The sequence below is a fragment of the Micropterus dolomieu genome, linkage group LG13 (genome assembly GCF_021292245.1).
Source record: "Micropterus dolomieu isolate WLL.071019.BEF.003 ecotype Adirondacks linkage group LG13, ASM2129224v1, whole genome shotgun sequence".
Taxonomy (NCBI): domain Eukaryota; kingdom Metazoa; phylum Chordata; class Actinopteri; order Centrarchiformes; family Centrarchidae; genus Micropterus; species Micropterus dolomieu.
The window spans coordinates 10,866,423-10,886,716 of NC_060162.1; the positions used below are offsets into that span (position 1 = coordinate 10,866,423).

Here is a 20,294-nt window from a genome sequence, read left to right on the forward strand (position 1 = left end):
GATTTGAAAAAAGATTGGTCAAAAATGAACATCCTGACTTTAATTCCTTATATGGATCTCCAAAAATACTACACTTCTCATAATGCTACTAGGTAGGCTTTCATTATATATTTCATTAACCTTGAAGACATAATCAGGACTATTTCTATTAGCCTAACCATTGAAAAGCTCCCTCCAGAGCCACATAAGAAATAGTACTCCACTGAACTTCTTGTGTAAAATGTATTTAATATTTTAGAAAAATCCTTCTTAAATCAATTCATAAATAATGCATGATTCTAACCTTAAATAGAGGTACAATAAATGTATCACTTGAAATGTATTTGAGCTCATATTGCTAATGCATTTTTAATGTGTTGGCTTTATAAGCATCCACTTGTCAGATTAACTGAAACACACAAACGAGTAGAGTTGTATCTAATTGATGATGAACATACATGTGTTTGTGTAATTATTTAAATATTTTGTATTTATTATTGAGTAGTTGTTATTTCAGTAACAGCCGCACGGTGGTAGCAAAGATGCAGACGTCATGACGCACATAGAGCGTTGTACTATAACGAGGTCCTGTGTCGGGTGAATGACGAAGAGAGCGTTTGTCCTCTGTTCCAACCAGTTATTAAAGTTTTAGCGAAGAAACACTGTGAACCAAAATGCATGTTTATGGTTCAGTTAACGTCTTAGCTAAAAACAAAACAAAAATAAACAAATTCAAAGGTTAAAAAGTTCTTGACGTGACCTGTCAAAAGTACAGAGGAGGGAGAAAGTTAGTGCCTCCGCGGTGACACCTCGAGAATGAAAAGCAGTTCATTGATGGGCTACCCAGACGCACGGGGCGAGTGGGAGGGTCTGCCGTTGTGCCACACCACTTTACGCTCTGAAGCTGTAGCACTGAGGAGGTTATCATTACAAGTGTGGATTACCCAGGTGACTAGACCGATGAGATGATACTGAAACACAACAGGAGTCCTCTTCTGCTCACCCTCACCTGCATGTACTTCTCAGGAGGTTTGCTTTGGTCCTACCAAGAAGAGGATGCCAGTAACGGGTAATTTGTAGGACAATGTTAAATGACACGATGACTCCCTGCGTGAGACGTGAGATAAACATGCTTACTCAAACTATTTTCTTTCACAGTGGAGAGTGCTCTGAAAATAAAATTTCTACAACAAAGTACCCCTGTGTGAAGTCGACTGGGGAAGTTACGACATGTTACAGGTACAGTAGAATGATTAATGTGGTTGGCAGTCCAGTGCGTTGTGTGTCTACGAAAGTGATTGTAAAATGTAGCTAGCTCCAAATGGTATAAAATTAGACTTTTCTACTTTTCAAAGCAGTAAAGTTGTTTGAATGGTGCTTGGTTGAAATGTTAGTGGAATGGAAAATAGTTTATAATAGCACTGAATGATAAATGTAAATCTTACTTACTTACTAAAACCTTTTTTTTTTTTCCATGCATGTTATTTAATTATTATTTTTATAGTTAGAGTTGTAAGATGCCTGCTTCCTGGCAAGGCTGCAGTTTATCATAACGGATATTACAAAACATCATAAGCCTTAAAAAGTTATTATGTAATAATGTATCTAATGTGTTGAAATAAAGGGACTTCTGTGGAGAAATGGGCCAATGAGTATTTTCCCTCTTTATCATCATCTGTGAACTTAAAGGTGCAATGTGTAAGATATGGCCAGAATTTTTGTTTAAAATATTTAAAAAATTAACTAACATTATTGACACAATGTGAAGAAGTAATCGTTCTGACATTGTATCATAGACGTCTATGTATTGCAGATCTAAAGTTGTATGACTGTGATTCATGTGGTGGCTTAAACAAAAAAAAATGGGTCTATTTTGCTAACCTGAATATTTTGTTTTATTTCAGGGGCCCCGAGTTATTGATAAAAATGAAATCCACATTTGCTGGAGTTGGGTGGCTTGAATTTTTTTCAACTTCTAAAGAGGGGGCTTACCAGAAAAAGTTTGAGAACCACTGATGCGTTGTGTTGCAGAAATATCTACTGAAGTTAGCATGCCCATGTTGTCTCCTCCAAACCACTTTGCCTCGAGAGTTGAGAGTCCGATACAGAAAAATTCAGCCATACACCTTGTGATTCAAGTTTCTCTCTTTCAGTGAACTAAATACCTTATTAAGTCATCCTAAAACACATTTTATTCACTGCTAAGTTAGATGCACAGCTAATGATCTAACAGCAGTTAGCAGCAGTTATGAGCGGATATGCTGCCCTCTATTTTTTATGTATGAATTCAACAGGTGGAGAGTCATCTTAGTTCTCACACGTTGTACCTTTTAAGAGAACATATCTAAATATCCACATGCCTCCAGATTGGCCTGTTATGCTCTGACACTGGCTTTAATTATGACAGTTTACAGACACAGTGGACACAGCGTTGCCTCGCAGCAAAACTCCTGTTAGAGGCTATGGATTAGGTTGTTAGAACAGGTTAGGTTGTTAATCCACTTTTGCAGGAATGCAATGCTGTTTTTCGATGCACATTGTGATTCAGGCTGATGAGATGGGTGTATTGTTGCTTTGGAAACAAAATCATGCAACTTCAGGGAACTTATTTCAATCATTTTGTCAATGATCTTGATTCATAGAAAATCTATTTCTGTATCTTCTTTTTCTGGGAAAGCATATCGAGAACCAAAGAAATGCCAAATTGCGGAATATCTCCTCTGAGAAGTCTTCCAAATGTAGACTTTGCAAGGTTTCATCTCTGCATCACTTGACAAACTGCTGGCCATGAATCAAACGCAGAGTGACATCCTGTTTGATCTTCAAATCTCAAACACATTCTTAACATAATTATGTTGGTTTATGGTTATTGGCTGCGGCCAGAGTTGTTTCCCACGATGTTTATTTAAAGAAGAAAAACTGTTTCAGCTAAGAGCCAAGATGTGTCCTGGGTGCATTTCAGTTCACCTGCATGGTGTGAGCTGATGACTGCCCATCAGCTCGGTAATGGTTACATGAGAAGTTTTATTGTAGTGCCAAAGATTCCGATTAATGATCTGAATGTGATAAGATGAATGTGGCATTTGTAAACTGTATTTTTAATTCAAATTGCAGTCATAAACCTGTGCAATTGTGCATTTTCATGACTGAGATGTAGTTCAAAAGCAATAAGGTATGATTGAAGTTGGCAAGATTCAGCATTAAGGAAAATATAGGCTTACAGAATTCATTTGGTGCTCTATAGAGTATCAGTGTCTGCAAATCTCAGAACATTATTTTGAACGCTGTCAGAACTGTACACATAGGAGTGCTATAGCAGTTTGATGCTATACCATGGGAACCCCATAGCCCAAAGATCCCACATTTTACTTATACATAGTTTTCTTTTTGGACAGTTGTAAGGATGTGTAAAATCTCACTGAACAGTTAATTCATGCGATCATCACCCTGGATTTTGTTTTTTAAAATCGTATTATTCTTATATGTTAATTTGGTTAATTTAACAATTCAGTTTTTACCATCTAACAATAGAAATCAAAATACTGTACATTACAAATAAATAATTATGAATGTGAAGACAAATAGCATTTATTTAGTTTAGCTTTTTAAAGGAATACTACCGCATTTTTGGAAATAAGCTTATTTGCTTTCTTGCCTGGAGTTAGATCAGAAGCTAGATGTCAAACATATTAAAAGCATTGGAATTCATGTCCATTCCAATGTGTGCACAGTTTAATACTCATCTTTGGAGCATTTATCATATTGTGAAACAGCACCAGGGGAGACAGCAGAGACCAAGAGAGCATATGTCACAGTACAAGAGAAGTACCAGGGCCTCAGTTGACTCTGACCAAATCTGTCTCACTGTCAGTGCAGGCACATTCTTCTCTCACTGTCTTTCTGGGTTATTTTATAAGGAGATTGTTATATTTGGGTTCCTTAATTTGTGTTTATGCTATAGTGTCTCACAGTTCAGAATTTTCAGGCTTTATAATATATGCTTATATTTCTATTTTTATAGGCTGTGAAGTTAAATATGCCTGGCTTATAAGAAAGGTTGTGCAGGGGTTTTTGTTCCAGAAGATGCACTTAAATTGTGAAAAGCCTGTGACTGAAACATAAATGCTTTACTAAAAACCAATGGAGGGTTTGATTATACTCATAAGGTGTGTGCTGTTCCAATTTGGCAATACCTTTAGTGCTAAGCGGTCACAGCTGCTGTGTTTTTGCAGTATACCTCCTAGTGATCAGTTTGTAGTCAGTATTGGCAGCAGTATGGCTTATATTGGGTGTTTTGTTTTTGTTGCGATTGATGGCTATCTTTATTTTTCTTTGTTCGGCCACTCCTCTTTATCCTCATCGTGTTTTTTTTTTCCCAAACCACACTTGCTGCTATTGAAAACTTAAACCCATCAGTTTCTGTGTCCAGAGAATTTGCTTTCTGTGGCTTATGTGACAAAGCACGAATAGTGACAAATACACTGAGTATAACCCAGAAGAGGATTTTTATTTCCATTTTGCAGATTTTAGGGGTTTCCAGAATTTACTCAGCAGTTATCCAGCTAACTTTGTAATCCTGCTTTGTAATACAGACCCCCTAGGGAGAATATTCCTGACAGCGCCTGTTAGCAAATAGCAAATCTTTGAGCTTTCTTGAACTACTTTAGGCTAAATCACTTTATCAGTTGGCAGTAGATAATGACAGAACAGCTATTTATGAGAGGATGTAGGGTTTTTGTACTAAAGATGAATTATTTTGTTGTTTTAATGTCTTTCTTTTTAGCTGCTTAAAATTAAGTATCATACGACATGTCTGGAAATCCAAGATGAGAGCCAGATCCAATGTGTTAACCATCTTAGGATCAAGACGCATTAATAATCTTTGTTTATAACTTTTCTTAGGTGACAAGAGGGAACATGAAAAAGCGATTACATCGGCTTGATTTATTATATATAGGATGTCGGCCTTACCTACTCTGTAAAGAAAATGCTTCTCTGGAAAAGAAGCAGAACACAATCTTTCTACTCTACAGCTGCAACAGTTACACATAATTGATGTGTGGCATGTGTAATTGTTGCTTTGTTATTATTCCAAATAATTCTGGCGGTACTAAGCATTTTGTTGCATTCTCCCCCTCCTCTCCTCTGATCCCTGCTTCTCTCCTCAGGAATTTAGGGGGAAACTCTGGTTTACGCAGTAAGGAAACTGAGGATAACATTTCTTCAGCCCCCTTGTGATACATGATAGCCATGATACTTCTCATGCACTTGGCTGGTCCAAACAGCATTGTTTATGTCCCGTAAATGTCCCCATCACCTAATTCCAGAGAAATGCATTGGCATTTTTTCAGAGGTATTCCTTCTTCTCTCATTTTACTCGCTCCTTTCATGCCTTGTATTCTAGTGAATCAAAAGGCCCAGAAATGTGTCAGAAATAATTAGATTGATTTTCCATTGACTGCAAAATGAGTAATTGATTTATATTGTGATTCCCAGATTTAAACACAGCTTGGGGGGGAAGTGCAGCTCAGTTCCAGAGAAATGATCACTTCAGTTTGATAATTCAGCTTGGCTACAAGGCAAGAAGTCTCTCTTGTTTCCTTAGTTTTTAAAATCTGTTTTTTACATTACATTGAAATATATTCTGCACCTTGGAATAACCCTCTCTGCTGGACTTTGGTTCCATTTCTAAATTCAGATAGCTTTCAACACAAGAAATACACTTGGGGTTTCTTTGTTGCCATATTGTCATCTCTCCAGTGATCGTAGCCCCATGAAGAATATATTGTGCCACAGCTTAAAGAGTTCAGCAGGCCCCAGTTAGTTATGGACTACTACATTTCTGATACTATAAATTTTCTTCAGGAGAATTCCTTGGTGGAAAGCCACCATGTCCTAAATGAATGTCAACTTAGCCATGGGCTCGTATCCACTTTTGTAAAGTAGTAATTTTATATGTTGGAGTCCTTTTTAAATAGATGTCAAACTTACATGTTCCTACATTGTTGAAGATTTTAGCTCATACTGAAGTTCTAGGTGAAATTACACATGTACAATTATCTCAACACAGTTTAATTAGTCATTAAGCACACAGTGATTATTCTAGGATGAGAGAATAAAAACCCTCTGCAGGGAAACTGAACTACACATGAAGGAGTTGGAAAATATTAGGCAATTTAAAATGATTACTCTCAGTCTCAGACATTCTCTGTAGACAAACAAACCCAATTATCAACCACCTCATGTGTGCTACTGGATATGCGTCAGAGAACCAGTTAGTAGACTTTATAAGTATACTTGTCAAGTCTTGTCTAATTCTTTGGACAGAAAAAAAAAAGAGCAGCAGCATAGTTTGTGTCAAGATTTTGTAAGATAGCAGTAAAGCAAAACAGCATACCAATAATACATTTGCTGAAGCTGTTGTTCCAGTGAGTTCCACTCAAGGGTTTCCAAAAAGACAGACCAAGTGCCAAAGCAGTTGTATTATTTTTTCATCTATTAAACCACATCTGGACTTCCAAAACATTTTTTAGATTTGAGTTAAACTGCAGATTATTTTTAGGAGTGACATCATTATAAGCTATTGCAGTTTAGATGTTGAAAAGACAAAAATGCATCATGATAAAGTAAATAAGTTGACTGAGGAAGGAGCATGGAGTAAGTCCAAGGAGTTTCTCAACAGCCCATTGAGTTTACCGGAATTAACCTCAGTAGATTCAGAATCAGATAACACAACTGAAAATCATGCCAATCACAAATGCCTAAAATGATTTACCGTGCCTGTAAAAAGTAAGAATGAAAGTACTAGTATAATGTACAGCATTACATTACACAAGCAGCTCTGGTATTAAAAAGCAATAAACTCTTGCTTTTACAAACTACATAATACATGTGCTAAATAACCAACACAACCATAATCCTGGTCTGATATGTCACATAATTCATCATAAACCAAATCCCTGATATAACACATAATATCCTGTCAAAGAATAGACATTGACATCTGTTTTCTATCAATATTCAGAAAGAGGATATGTAGCCTGTTAACTGAAGTAGACTGCTGTATTACAGTGATTGTACTGTGGGTTCAAGGAGTTGACATGAACATTTGCTATTGCTCTTTAATGACAGCTGTAAAGGATCTAAAGGCCCAGTCAAGGAGATCGGCTGTCGGATTAAGCTAATGATCCTTGTCTGTCTGATTTAAAATATAATGAAATACTGATGGGGGAACTGACTTGTTGGATTTTCTTTCTCTGTTTGTTTTGGTCTTTGACTCTTAAACATGACAGCAACTTTACCACGTGCAAAGTCTTCCTGCTCACAGTGCTATATGTCTGCGATTGAATCATTCTCCCAAATGGATCAGTTTGATGACTCGGGAGCAGGAAAAAATAAGCTAAGTCAGTGAAGGTAAATGTTGACTTTTCCCTCTCGTCTCTTCCAACAAGTCTCCTAAATTGCACAACAAAATATCTTTGCAACTGCACTGCTGAATGAAAAACAAAAGGTTTCTGAGCTGGCACATTTATTGGCAGCACAACAGCATTTTTCTGTGCCTTCCAAAACCGTTACAAATCACCATTGGCAAAAGGAATTGGTTTTAAGATCTGACAACATAATGATTATGGTTTGGTACAGTTGGGGCATGAACACAACTTTTTTAGAGTTAGGGAAAGAGCATGGTTTGGGTTAAAAGAACTACTTTGTTAAGATCATCATGGTTACGATAACAACCACTTGTTCAAGGTCATGGAACGCCTACCGTCATGGGAAAAAGAAACCACTGTTGGTAGTCAACAGGAAACAAAACAGCCGTCTCCTATGTCATAGTCCCGTTTTTTGTTCATCGGACAAGAGTCATAATTACTACTAAAGGCCCATTTATACTCCTGCGTAGGGTCTACGTGTGTACCTACGCCGTAGGCTACGCACGTAGCCATGCATTTATACAAGTGCTGGTCATATAATTAGAATATCATCAAAAAGTTGATTTTTTTCAGTAATTCCATTTAAAAAGTGAAACTTGTATAATGTATACATTCATTCCACACAGACTGATATATTTCAAATGTTTATTTCATTTAATTGTGATTAGCCCCCAAACGCTAGTCGGCAGTAGCGCTACAGCGTCCACTGTGTTGACTTTTGCTGGCTGAGCAGGCTAACCTCCGGTTTAGCGCTCTGCTAACGTAAATGGGGGTAAAATTATAAACGTGCGGCTGGTGTAGCCTTTTCAATTGTTACCGCCCGAATGGATCACATTCTGATAGTGAAACGAGTCATACCGCTCGGGTTGCGACGGTCAAATATATTGATTCACTGTGTTACAGCCGCCGTTTTGGCGGCTAGTAAATGTTACTTCAAAGAGCGGGGTACTTCCGGTCAGCTCGGAGGCATTGCGAGGCTACCCAGCCGACCAATCACAGAGCTTACAGTCCGCGTCGACTCGATGTGTAGTTAAATTTTTGCAAGTATATCCAGCTGTAGACCACAGACCGCAGAAAAACGTGACGGAAGTTGAACTTCCAAATATGGTTTGTCCCAGAAGACACCGCGCACAAAACCTGATGACGTTTATCTCGGCTTATGTACATGATAGATCCTAATGCAAACCGTTTTATTCTTTAGAGGCCAACAACAGAACTTTAAATACACTTCTGAAAAGTTTTTAAGCGAGAAATCAACTGTGTAGATTTCGAATATCGGCAGTTTTACGAAAATTGGCAGCAAATTGAAAATGTGTTCAAACGTTTTCGGAGTTGAGAAGCTCCGTAAGTGCCGACCACGATGCCGATGGGTGTTGCAGTAACGTTACCGGAGGCTGCACATAAACACAATGGAGGATAACCCTTTCTGCTGAAAGGCCGATGTGCGCCGCTGTAGTGTTAACCGGTCGACATGCGTATAATCAATAACTTTAGGCACATACCCTGGTTGGGAATTATAGTATACATATACTATATTAATAATATATAAGTATAGTATAGTAAATATTAACACATAACGTACACTGATTACTACGTTGACACTTGACACCTCTTTTTAACGGCTTTTTTTTATTTAACAACTATGCGTGGGCCGAGCAGTCGAGATAAATGTCATCACGTTTTGTGCGCGGTGGCTTCTGGGACAACCCATATATGGAAGTTCAACTTCCGTCACATTTGTCTGGTTTTTATATACAGTCTATGGTTTGTCTGCGGGCTGCAGCTGGACCCGTCTTCATTTTTGAGGAGGTGCACGTCAGGCAACGGCTTAGCCTCTGCGTAGCCCCGTAGCCTACGCCATCACCTACGGCGTCGATTTGACGCAGAAGTATAAATTGCACTTAAGGCTGCTAGAAGGCTTAACATATGTTGGTTCTGAGTCACCTACTGAAACAACTTCTTGGGAGAATAGTCCTTTTTCCAACGTATTATCTTCTCTGTAGGTCAGACAACAGTATAAAAGAATGGGTGAAGTTCAAATCTGTTCATCCATTGTAAATTCAGCTCATTTTATTTACAGGCCACATGAAATCCCTACAGTTGGAGCCCCCAAGGCTCCATAAAACCACCAAGTTCAGTTTGTGTAGCTTTGTCCACAAGCATCCAATGCATCCGGAGCTTTTCAACTTTCATGTAAGCAGCTTCTCTGCTCCTATCCTACTGGCAGCAATAACCCGAGTTTACTGCACAGTATCTCATAGCTCTACCTTCACTAGTAGGTCAACCATAGGCTTTTCTCGTGGGATGTTTGCCTCTCCATTAATCAGCCCATTGTTATTTGGTGTGCCTATAAAACTTCTTTAAAGCATCAACTACTACTGCCTAACAGGCGGAATTGTTACAACCGAGTTCTTGTGTGCATTACTTTGTTTGGATATTTTTAATCATTGACACTTTTGATTGATTATTTGCCTGTGTGCTAATGTGCATGTCCCACTTTTCCCTGCAATTCCCTGCAAGGTGAGATTAGTTGCACCTGCATGTGCAGTTCTGGGCCTATAGACTTCAAATTTGAAATACAACGTGACTTCAAGCGAAGACCTTGGTCATTATTTATTTTTATTTATATTTATTCTTCCTTTAACAAGACCAACCTGTATGTTTGTTGCTTGATGCTCCAACTGTTATTATATGTTATAACATTTGAACATAATGATTGTTAAGAAATGATGATTGCAGGAATTTGTGCACTCATGTTAAATAGAAGAATTAAATTTAGGTGCCTGGTGTAATTTATGTTCCTATTGTAGAGGATATTATAAAGCACCCACACAGTACTTAACAATGCAAAATAAAAATACACAGGACTTAAGAATATTAGCATTTTAAAATATACCCACAAAACTTTTATATGTTACTGTTATGCAGCGAGTAGAGGGAAGAGGGGGGGGAAGTATTGTTTTTGTACAAATGCCTGTGTTCAGACACATTAATTATTGTTCACTTGAGTCTGTTTTCCTGTCCTGAGGAAATATTATTAATGTTGATGTTAAAAATTCATACCACATACACCCTAAAGGCAGCCATTATTGTGTGTCACTTTAATGGTGTCGCACTTTGCACCATTTTTAGAATTTTTGAATTATTGTTATAGAAGTCGAGCCAATTGGTCATGAGTCATTTCTGGAGGTCCTGTCATTAAATATATTAGTGTGCTGTTGGAAGTTCTCACAGTCACGCGTGAACTGGGTTGTGAGTGGAAGGTGGAGGCAGGTTTGATTTACATTTTGTCATTCATCTTTGCTCCCGTAGGTGGTGATATTTTACAAAACATTTTAATAGCTTATCTTTATTATTTGATTTTAGATTTAGAAAGAGTTTCTAAGCCACAGTTTTGTCAACTATTCAGCTGAAGTGGTGATATACCCTATTAGGTAAAGGACGAATCCCCATCCTGTTCCTTAAATGCACTGAGGAAAATCCAGTGGAGTGTAAGTTATCATAGTGGGAGCAGGGGAGGACATGTTAGTGTTAAGGAGCATTCCTTAGTGACGGATGTAGAGCACAAGCAGCAGCAAACATCCTCTCTCCCTCTCTCTCCTCTCTTATGTCCTCTATGCATAGCACTTAATGAATTAATGAGCCCCACATCCTTAAATTCCTCACTTACAAATCATTTCTTTCTTTCTTTGATGTTTCTTTCGATGAGTAATTAGAAACATATACTTAATCAGACTTATAATTTAAACATTTTCAGTATTACTGGACAGTGTGTAATTTGATTTGGTTCCTCATCTGTTTCCATTTGAAAAAAGGCCGTAATACAAAACATGCCTTTACCGGAAAGATCATGACTTTCGGAGTTCTTGCTTCATGAAATCTCCTGAAGTCTGGGTTTGTCTGACAACTGTTGTTTGGATGATTTTGACGTATTGCCCAAAGTACACATACTTTAGCATTATACAGTAGGACAGGCTGTAAATGGTGATGGATGTACTCCCTCTGTCAAAGCCTCCACATCTTCAAAGGCATGTACAGGCTGTGGAGCTGATGTAAGTTACCAGCTGAAATGCAACTGATAGAATTGAGAAATTAAATTGTATTATTATCATAGATTAAATATAGAACTACAAGACATCCACCTAGACTCTTTTCCCCTTTAGTGTAACTGCAAATCAGAGTACTTTCATTTGGCCTAAGTGCATGTATGTTAACATAGAAGCAGTTATAAGAAATTGGCAACTGTGTTCATTGTTCATTGATGAATAACTGTTGGTGTTCACTATGTAAAACATTTAGATATCGTTGCATGTTCTGGCCTTAAATGGCAGTTTTAACTACATGCTGATTGGTAGTAGATCCTAAAGTTTACAAGATTTATTTGGTGATCTTTGAGACCTCTTGTCGTCTGTTTCACGTTTAACATTTCCAGATCACATTTTTCCTTCTCTGCATCTCTAATGTAACAACCTTTTTTTTTTTTTTTTTGATATTTTGGTTTCTTAAAATCTCACTCCTCTTGTTTCTTTTGGCTGATGCTCATTCAACCATCTGTTTCTTTCCGTGGAGAACTGTAGTGTGGTCACGCTCTGGTCATGGCTGTGGTTTTGCAATGGTTAAGCGATGTGGTGATATGTAAGCAACAGGCTGTGGTTTTTCTGCCTAGATGTCTCTGCTCTGTATATCCAAGACTGTGTTGTATTCAACATGTTATTACATTCAACCCAGAAAAAAGGTACATGTTAAAATGATAATATAGCAGCACTGTGCTTAAAAACTGTATTTGTATGCCCCTTAACTGTGGCACAGGAACTTCTTGACAAGTTAATTAGCTAACTGAAAGCAATTGGGTGTGTGTTTAAACTCAATGTGCATTTTTTCATGGCTAATTGTTATTCATCATTGGGCCGCTTGAAGCCTTAATTTATTCTTCCATTAGTGAAAAGAATAAGTAGCTAATTTATCAGTACTGAAGCTAGCTAGCCAAAAGAAATGTTGAAGTGCACCAGTGGATACACCTCCATAAACCAGTCATGTTAAACAGCTGCAGCATTCAATGCTAATAACACATTTTGGAAAAGGGGCTTCATGTTTGGTGGTTTTTGACAGCACAGATGTTGCCCCTTCCATTGAGAATTTTGCTTGTATGCTGCTGAATTTCAATTTTTGTGTCAGTTGTAATTCAGTTTCACAGTGTTCACCCCTACCACCACAATCAGTCTTCTTTTCCCACCTGTCAAGACATGTTATACTGCAGTTGTAGAGCTACATCATGCCAGTCTGCTTAATTTACTCATTAATCTTCTCATCTTGCCCACCTATCTCCATTCAAGAAGGCTGGATATGTTTTATTTCTAAGGAAACATGCACATTAATAAGCATTATTTTTATGTCCAGTCCCTGAACAGAATATTACTTTCACTCCTTTCAAGTATTAAAATAACAGGAAAACTACAAAATCTCAGATAGATAGATAGATAGATAGATAGATAGATAGACAGATAGGTACAAAGAGAAATACAATACAATAACTTCCACACATGTAGACATAATAGTCCGCGGCATGACACAACTACATCATCAGATATCCTACATTTAATGCATATCTGGTCAGTCTAATTACAATTAAATTAGCTTTAAATTAGCGTCACTTCGCAGAATGAACAACTATACTGAACTAAAGATGGATCACATTGCTTAAAAGGCAAGCCAAAACAGAACAACATGACTAAGAGTCTATAGCCTGACTAACAGCTCTGTGCTTCAGGTATAATGTTTCCCCTCTCATCATCATTACTTAGCGTGTTAGCATTCTAAAATTTGTTAATTAGCACTAAACAGTACAGCAGAGGCTGATGGGAATGTCAGTAGTTTTGCTGGTATTTTAAAGTTGTATGTGTCAAAAGGATGGGATTTTTCACCTGATGATGTTGCTAAATAAAAGTAAGGGGATTACCAAAGTTATTACAATTCATCTTCTGTGGGACATGAATTTCTGTACCAAATTACATGGCTATCTGTTGACAATAGTTGTAGACATTTGACTTAAAATCACAAATGTCAGCCTCGTGGTGGCATTAGAGAAAAGGCCAGGGCGTCACCAAAGTCATTAATATACATTGTCTGGGAACCATGAACATCTATACAAAATTTTGTGCCAATCCATCAAGTAAATGTTGATATTTCACAGGATAAGTGAAACATTTGACCTGTTGGTGGCTCTAGAGGAAAAGTCAGTGGATCACCAAAGTCAGTAGAATTCATTATCTGAAGACCATGATTGCCTACAGAATTGATCGCCAGTCCATCCAATAGTGGTTGAGATATTTCAGTCTAGGCCAAAGTGGATGGTGCTAGCTTGGCTAAAAACATGGGATGTAGAAGAATCCAGCCCATATTTACTGGTCAAACATACATGACAAAACAGACCATGTAGGAAATAAATATCACACTTCTAATTAATGCTGTGTGATTGCTGGTAGGCCTTTTCTAGCCTCTCAGTAAATTTACTTTATTGATTTCTGTCTTACACGCCGGCTTGAAGCCCTATTGTCAAATGGCTTGAGTAGATTGAGACCTCTGTTTTAAATTTAGAGCCCCTTTTCACAGTACTTGATATATTTCTTGTTAAATCATCAGGAGGAGGTAGACTACTACTGAAAGATTTTAGCTGAGGAAAAAAAAGAACATCTGCTTTTTACATCTAAATCTTTTATGAATGTTGTTGGAGTCAACCTTACATTTCTACATTGGGATGAAAGATATTCCTTTTTTAAAGGCAAATAACCTGTCATAAACTACTGTTGATTTTAGTTCACCTTTCAGGAGGCCACTTCTTCAGGGACCAGTCTTCTTAAAATCCATTTTTCATACCAATTTTTACATTTACTTATTTTACATAGTATGACGATTCATGTAGTAGTGTGTATTTTTTAGCAGATTTATGTACACTGTTATCGTAATGAGCTGTGAAATCTGTGAATAATAACAAAGGAATTAAATTATTAATAATCCCTTTAAGATTCTTTTAACATTTCCCTGAGGGGGATGTTGCACGCTTTCACAGTAACCTCAGTGTTAGAAGAGGATTGGTAATATCTGGCTTGTGTCCAGTGGAATGGTTTGAGTTAGAAACACATGGAAGCGCTGATGGCGGTTTACTGTAACAGGCCACAGACAGCCGTGCTCTGTATAATTTCCTGAGGTGTCAGTATTAGAGACATCACACACACCTCTGCACTTGTCCTCAGCTTTTAAGTGAACGTTTATATAAATGAAAACTCAAAATGTGACATAAAAGCAGATAGATTTCATTATGGATTACTTTACATTTTATAACATGTGCTCAGAGTCAAATCCGATTTGCCTGAGCCTGTACACCACTAAGGAAACACAACAAAGAGAGGCGGAGGCCCGGGCTGCCCCTGTTATAGCCGACTGGTAATATCTTGACTCCAGCTGTCTGCTAAAGCTGAGCCAACATGAAGTGCTTTGCTGCATTGAGTCTCATTGAAAAACTGATGGTTTTGTTGTACTTGCCAACACAGCAGGAGTGCTGTACATTGCCAGTGTAGCTGCTAACAGCAGATAGATAGCAGAGCTAAATGGCAAGCGGTCTTTCTTGCAAGTAGCCTTTTTCAGCCACACAAAAAGTAGCCATTGTTCAGTTGCCATGTATTATAACAGGATTTCGTTCTCTATATGGCTACATATTGGTCAGCCAGGGAGAAACACTTGTTTTCTGTTTTTGATTTGGGCTGTTAGTGTGAGCTCACTGTTGTGAACCTCAGACCCAAGCCACACTGGTACATGCAGTCACTGTGAGAGGCTTTTTGAACAGAACATAATTAATATATTTTTATAATATGATTTTTTTTCTGGAGCAGCTGTTCTAAAGAAATAGTTGTGCATTTTTGGTAAATACACTTATTTGCTTTGTTTGCCAAGAGATAGATTAAAAGATTGATACCCCTCTCACAGATGTACGTTAAATATGAAGCTGGAGCTGGGTGGCAATTAGTGTGGCTTAGCATAAAAACTGGAGAAAGCTAGTTTGGTTCTGTCCAAATGTTACACAAAACATAGAAAACCCATCAAACAAATAAGATATTATGTGTTAGTTTGTGAGTTGTAGAGGCACTAATAGACCGATTTTGTTAACTTTGGACATAGCCAGGTTAGTTGTTCCCAATTTTTTCAGTCTTAATGCTAACCTAAGCTAACCGGCTGCTGGATGTAGCTTCATATTGTACATACGTGCTGTACAAATAAGAGAGTGGTATCAATCTTCTCATGATCTTTTTGCAAGAAAGTGAGAGTTCTCAAAATGTTGAAATATTCCTTTAATAGACTATAGTAACCTTGATAAAAGACTTGTGTATAACTAGCAGCAACAGTTTCCTTTAACTTGTAACTATATTCTGTTGCTACATGATCTGACAGCATATTCTTCCACTTAGTTTTTTTTTCCATATTTACAAGGCCTTCCTTTCACAATTGTGTCACAAGAGAGAAAATGAAAACAAAAGGGCAAGAATTAAAAGCAGAGTTGTGAATTTGTGACATTAAATTGAGCGAAGCATTTGCACAATTTTCAATCCAGACTGCTGGTTTGTTTTAAATGAGGGGCCTTACCAAGAGGTATGTTACCAAAGCTGTGTGACTGTCACGGCCCTGAACACTGAGTTCAAACAGTCATTAACCAATAGGTTATGTTAATGTACCATGTTAGTCATCAAGTGGGGCGCCATTATTTCTCTGGGGAGACACATATATGCACTCACCCTTGATAGAGACAGAAACAGCATTGCAGATAGCAATTCATTTTAAATGTAAGAGACAGGATTTTATTCAAGAGGATATTTGTCACTAACTAAATTGTTTTTACTTTGCAGAAGAAGTTATATCCTGTGTCCTAATCTGACCTGTCTTTCTTTTTGTAATACCATGCCTCTATAACATTATTTTCCCTTCCAGTTGTTCTGTTTGTGGCTTCTTCCCTGCTTTTCATTTACCACATTATCGTCTAGATGTGCATTAGTATTTTGTTTCCCAGGCTATCATATGAATTAGATACTATTTCTGTCTGTTTAGCAGCATTTAGTTTTTAGTACTGCCGCCTTGGACGCTCAGGACTTCAGCAGAGTTAGGCCATCCAGTAAGTAGAGGATTCGTGACTAGGGCAAAAACACTGTTTTTAGTGTGTCAGTCAGATGTAATGTGAAAGGGGTTGCTTTTAGCAAATAACCCACAGAGAAATTGTTGCATGGGCAGCTCTTTTTGGCTCATTAAGGTCACAGTTTTGGTTTTATAGATTCCAATGAGTTGATGTCGCTTTGTGTCTGCTGGATGTGGAAGATAGCTATTGTTTTCTGCAGTGGTAGCCAAATCTGGGCTGTGTGGTTCTTCTGTCTCTTATTGGCAAAAAATATATTAATGTAGCTTGCAAACACCCAGTTTTTTCGAGTGAATCCTCAAGTAGCAACTGGTTTAGAAATTCTAAGGTGCATGTGAACCATGTTGTAAGGTGTGTGTCGGTAGGAAACGTCTCGGGTTACGTATGTAACCCTTGTTCCCCGAGAAGGGGAACGAGACACTGCGTCGGTGACGACACTATGGGAACGAGATACCCACTTAGGCCGCGCCGAAACCCCGCCTGCCCCCAGCGTGCAGAACCTGATGGCACGACTAGGAGGAGAGCGCACGGGTGCCGGGTGCAGAAGGAAGGTCCAGACTGTAAAACCGGATGAAAGTGTGAGGGGTGGCCCAGCCAGCCGCATCACACAAATCCTGGAGCGATGCCCCTGCGAGGAGGGCCCTAGAAGCCGCCATGCCTCGAGTAGAGTGCGCCCTTACTGCCATAGATGTAGGCAAATCGCGCACCTGATAGGCCAGGGAAATAGTCTGAACGATCCAGTTGCTGATGTGTTTAGAAGCGGGGAGCCCAGCCTTGGGGGACCTGAAACACACCAGCAACTGGTCTGCTTTCCTCCACCAGGAAGACCTCAGAGTGTAAATACTCAGAGCTCTGACAGGGCAGAGCAGATGAAGTCTCCCGTCCTCCGCCGTCACATGAGGTGGGGGATGAAACGCCTTCAGCAACGTGGACCCTGCCAATCTGGCCGGAACCTTAGGAACATAGCAGGATGGCCCTGACCCTCCCCGGGGCAAACTCCAGGCATCGGGGAGAAACCGAAAGTGCCTGGAGATCCCCCACCCTCCTCAGAGAGGTGATAGCGAGGAGAAAGGCCATCTTAAGGGTCAGGTGCTTGGCCTCAGCCGACTCCAGGGGTTCGAAGGGGGCCTCAGCCAGCGCTTCGAGAACCACTGCCAGGTCCCAGGTGGGAACCCTTGAACGAGTCACGGGTCCTCCGGGCTCCACGGAGGAAGCGCACGACCAGTGGAAGCCTCCCCAAGGGCGCATCACTCAGAGGGGCGTGAAATGCTGCACTGGCAGCCACATATACTTTGAGCGTGGACGGGGAGAGGCCCACGGAGAAACGGTGCTGGAGAACTCCAGTATCATAATTACCGAGCAGGTAACTGGGTCCACCGCCCGCTCTCTACACCAGGTGGCATTTTAACACATTCCACTTCAGGCCGTACATCCTTCTCGTGGACGGGGATCTGGAGCTGAGCAGCATCTCGACTGCTCCTGTCGTCAGGCCTGCCTCTAGGAACTGCGCCCCACCAGGGGCCAGACCCATAGCTGCCACAGGACGGGGTGCGGGTGAAAGGCCCGGTCCTCCGCCTGGGACAGCAGGTCTCTCCTCAGAGGGACCTGCCAGGGCAGGCCCTCTAGGAGCGATATTATGTCCGAAAACCACACTCGGGCCGGCCAGACACGGGGCTACTGACAGTAGGCTGACACCGTCGTGACGGACCCCCTCCAGAACCCCCTGGGGCTGAGCAACTGGGGGAAGAGCATACAGACGCAGCCTCGGCCACGTCTGCACCATGGCATCCAGCCCTAGCGGGGCTGGGGGCGAGAGGGAGAACCACAGGGGACAGTGCGTAGTCTCTCGAGACGCAATTAAGTCCACGTCTATGGGGCCGAACTTTTCGCCTAATAACTCCACCACCTCAGGGTGGAGTCTCCATTCCCCGGGCCTCACCCCCTGTCTCGACAGCAGGTCTGCTTCAGGGAAAACTCGCCGGCGACCCACGCTGTGTGAGCCCGATCGTTTTCCAGCTGCAACCCCTCGAGGCGGGCAGACTGGTGAGAGCTCGCTGGCGGCTAGCATGTCCCGAGTGTGAAGACGGCGGGAAAACAGAGCCTGTTGCCTGAGCCGCCATGAGGGATGGGGACCTCGGTCAGTCTCTCTCGGGGGGGTGGTGGTGGTGGTCCCCCCTACTCGAAACCTCAGGCCCGCCGAGACTGAATGACGGGGGCTGAGAGCGTCGCCTTGCATCCCAGGTTTGTTGAGAGGGACTACGGGAAGCGACGCTTCGCTTCTGGCTCCGGCCGTAGGAGCTAGACGAGGGCTGAGCTCATCTCTCTTCATCTCGCTGAAGAGAGATGAAGCTGCCATGTAGGCCTTGCCCACCAAAGCGGATGTCATCCGACACGGCTTGGTGGGGAGCGCCGGCGTCTGAAGGAATGAAGCGAGGGTGGGAGAAAGATAGCTCGCGAGCGCTTCCTCCACCTGAGGCATCGTTCCAAAGCCGTGCTACTTAGTTTCTGTTACGCTGCTGTAGTCCAGCAGAGGGGACGCAGTCAGCCGTGCAGAGCAGCTCTTTTGTTTTTTCTTTTTTTTTGTTCTGTTCCACGATTTACACAACTCATTGTGTAAATCAGGAAGAATGGCGAGGATCGACGCGGGGGTGGCGCTCGGGCTGCAGAAAAGCTCATTGAGGTTACTGCCGGCCCGCGGCTCCTGCCCCGCCTCTCATAGCTGGGCGCGGACTGATGACGTAGGCCTGGCTCCCGGAAGTCATCCTCCATGATGCTAAGCACGTCTAGCTCCTCAGAATCAGACTGTGCAAGCCTCTCCTCATACCTCGGGCGGGAGAAGCCGAGAAACGGGCCCCCGAACGGGGAAGAGAGGAGGCGGAGTCAGCAGACGAGGACCAGAAAAAGGCCTCAGCTGTCCCGACGCCCTCGGAGATATCATGCTGAATAGAAAAAAGCTAATGTGTCCTGTGACGCCTCCGGTTACGCCGTCACACGCTACCGTTCTAGCAACACCAATAGGATTGGAGTAGTTTCATTCATAGTTCAGCCCTGCCACGCCCAGAGGCGTTCCCATAATGTCGTGACCGACGCGGTCTTTATTTGAATATTCTATCTGGTGTTATCTTTGTGTAACACCAGATACTGTTAAATATTAAACACATTTTATTTGTGTTGTAGAGGTATTGTGCCAGTAACAACTAGTCCATTTCACCATTCTCATAAATTTCAGTGCTTGCATGAAGTTCTTAAACAGCTGAGTTGTTGTTGGACCCCTTAGTCTGTGAAATGTCCTTTTAGTCTTCACACTAAGTTATACTGCTGAGTGCTTTGGCCTTCCTCCAACAGGCAGATATCAGCTTGTGGAAAAACAGATTTCTCTGACATCGTTTACCTTTTATAGCATCTCCAAACAATCATCTGTAATTACATTTTAATTACTAACAATAATGAGAAACATAGCTGAAGTAACAGCAACACATTAGATAGAGGCATGTTAGTATGTTAAGAATCATGACTAAAAGTCTGCCATTATAGAGAAAATTAATATATTATATATTGTCTACAGCTGATGTCTGATTCCTTCTTTTTCCGAGTGTAGTATTTTTAGCATATAAGTGACCTTTACAAGAGTGTTTTTTTCAGTTTGGTTTGGAAAACACAGAGGTATCGAGACATTCTGAAAGCGTACTCTCTGTGCTTTTTTTATGTTT

General features: G+C 40.6%; 1 protein-coding gene across 2 annotated transcripts in view; it reads left to right on the forward strand.

The window, feature by feature from the left end:
• The first annotated feature begins 739 nt into the window (after nucleotides 1-739).
• ccbe1 (collagen and calcium binding EGF domains 1) overlaps nucleotides 740-20,294 on the forward strand; it is a 39,979-nt gene continuing 20,424 nt past the window's right edge. The window contains exons 1-2 of one of the 2 annotated variants that reach the window (XM_046066110.1): nucleotides 740-1,048; nucleotides 1,138-1,218. In XM_046066110.1, the coding sequence (XP_045922066.1) occupies nucleotides 945-1,048; nucleotides 1,138-1,218 (185 nt within the window). In that variant the 5' untranslated portion in view covers nucleotides 740-944. The remainder of the gene's footprint in view (nucleotides 1,049-1,137; nucleotides 1,219-20,294) is intronic. The other variant, XM_046066109.1, reaches the window with a different exon arrangement.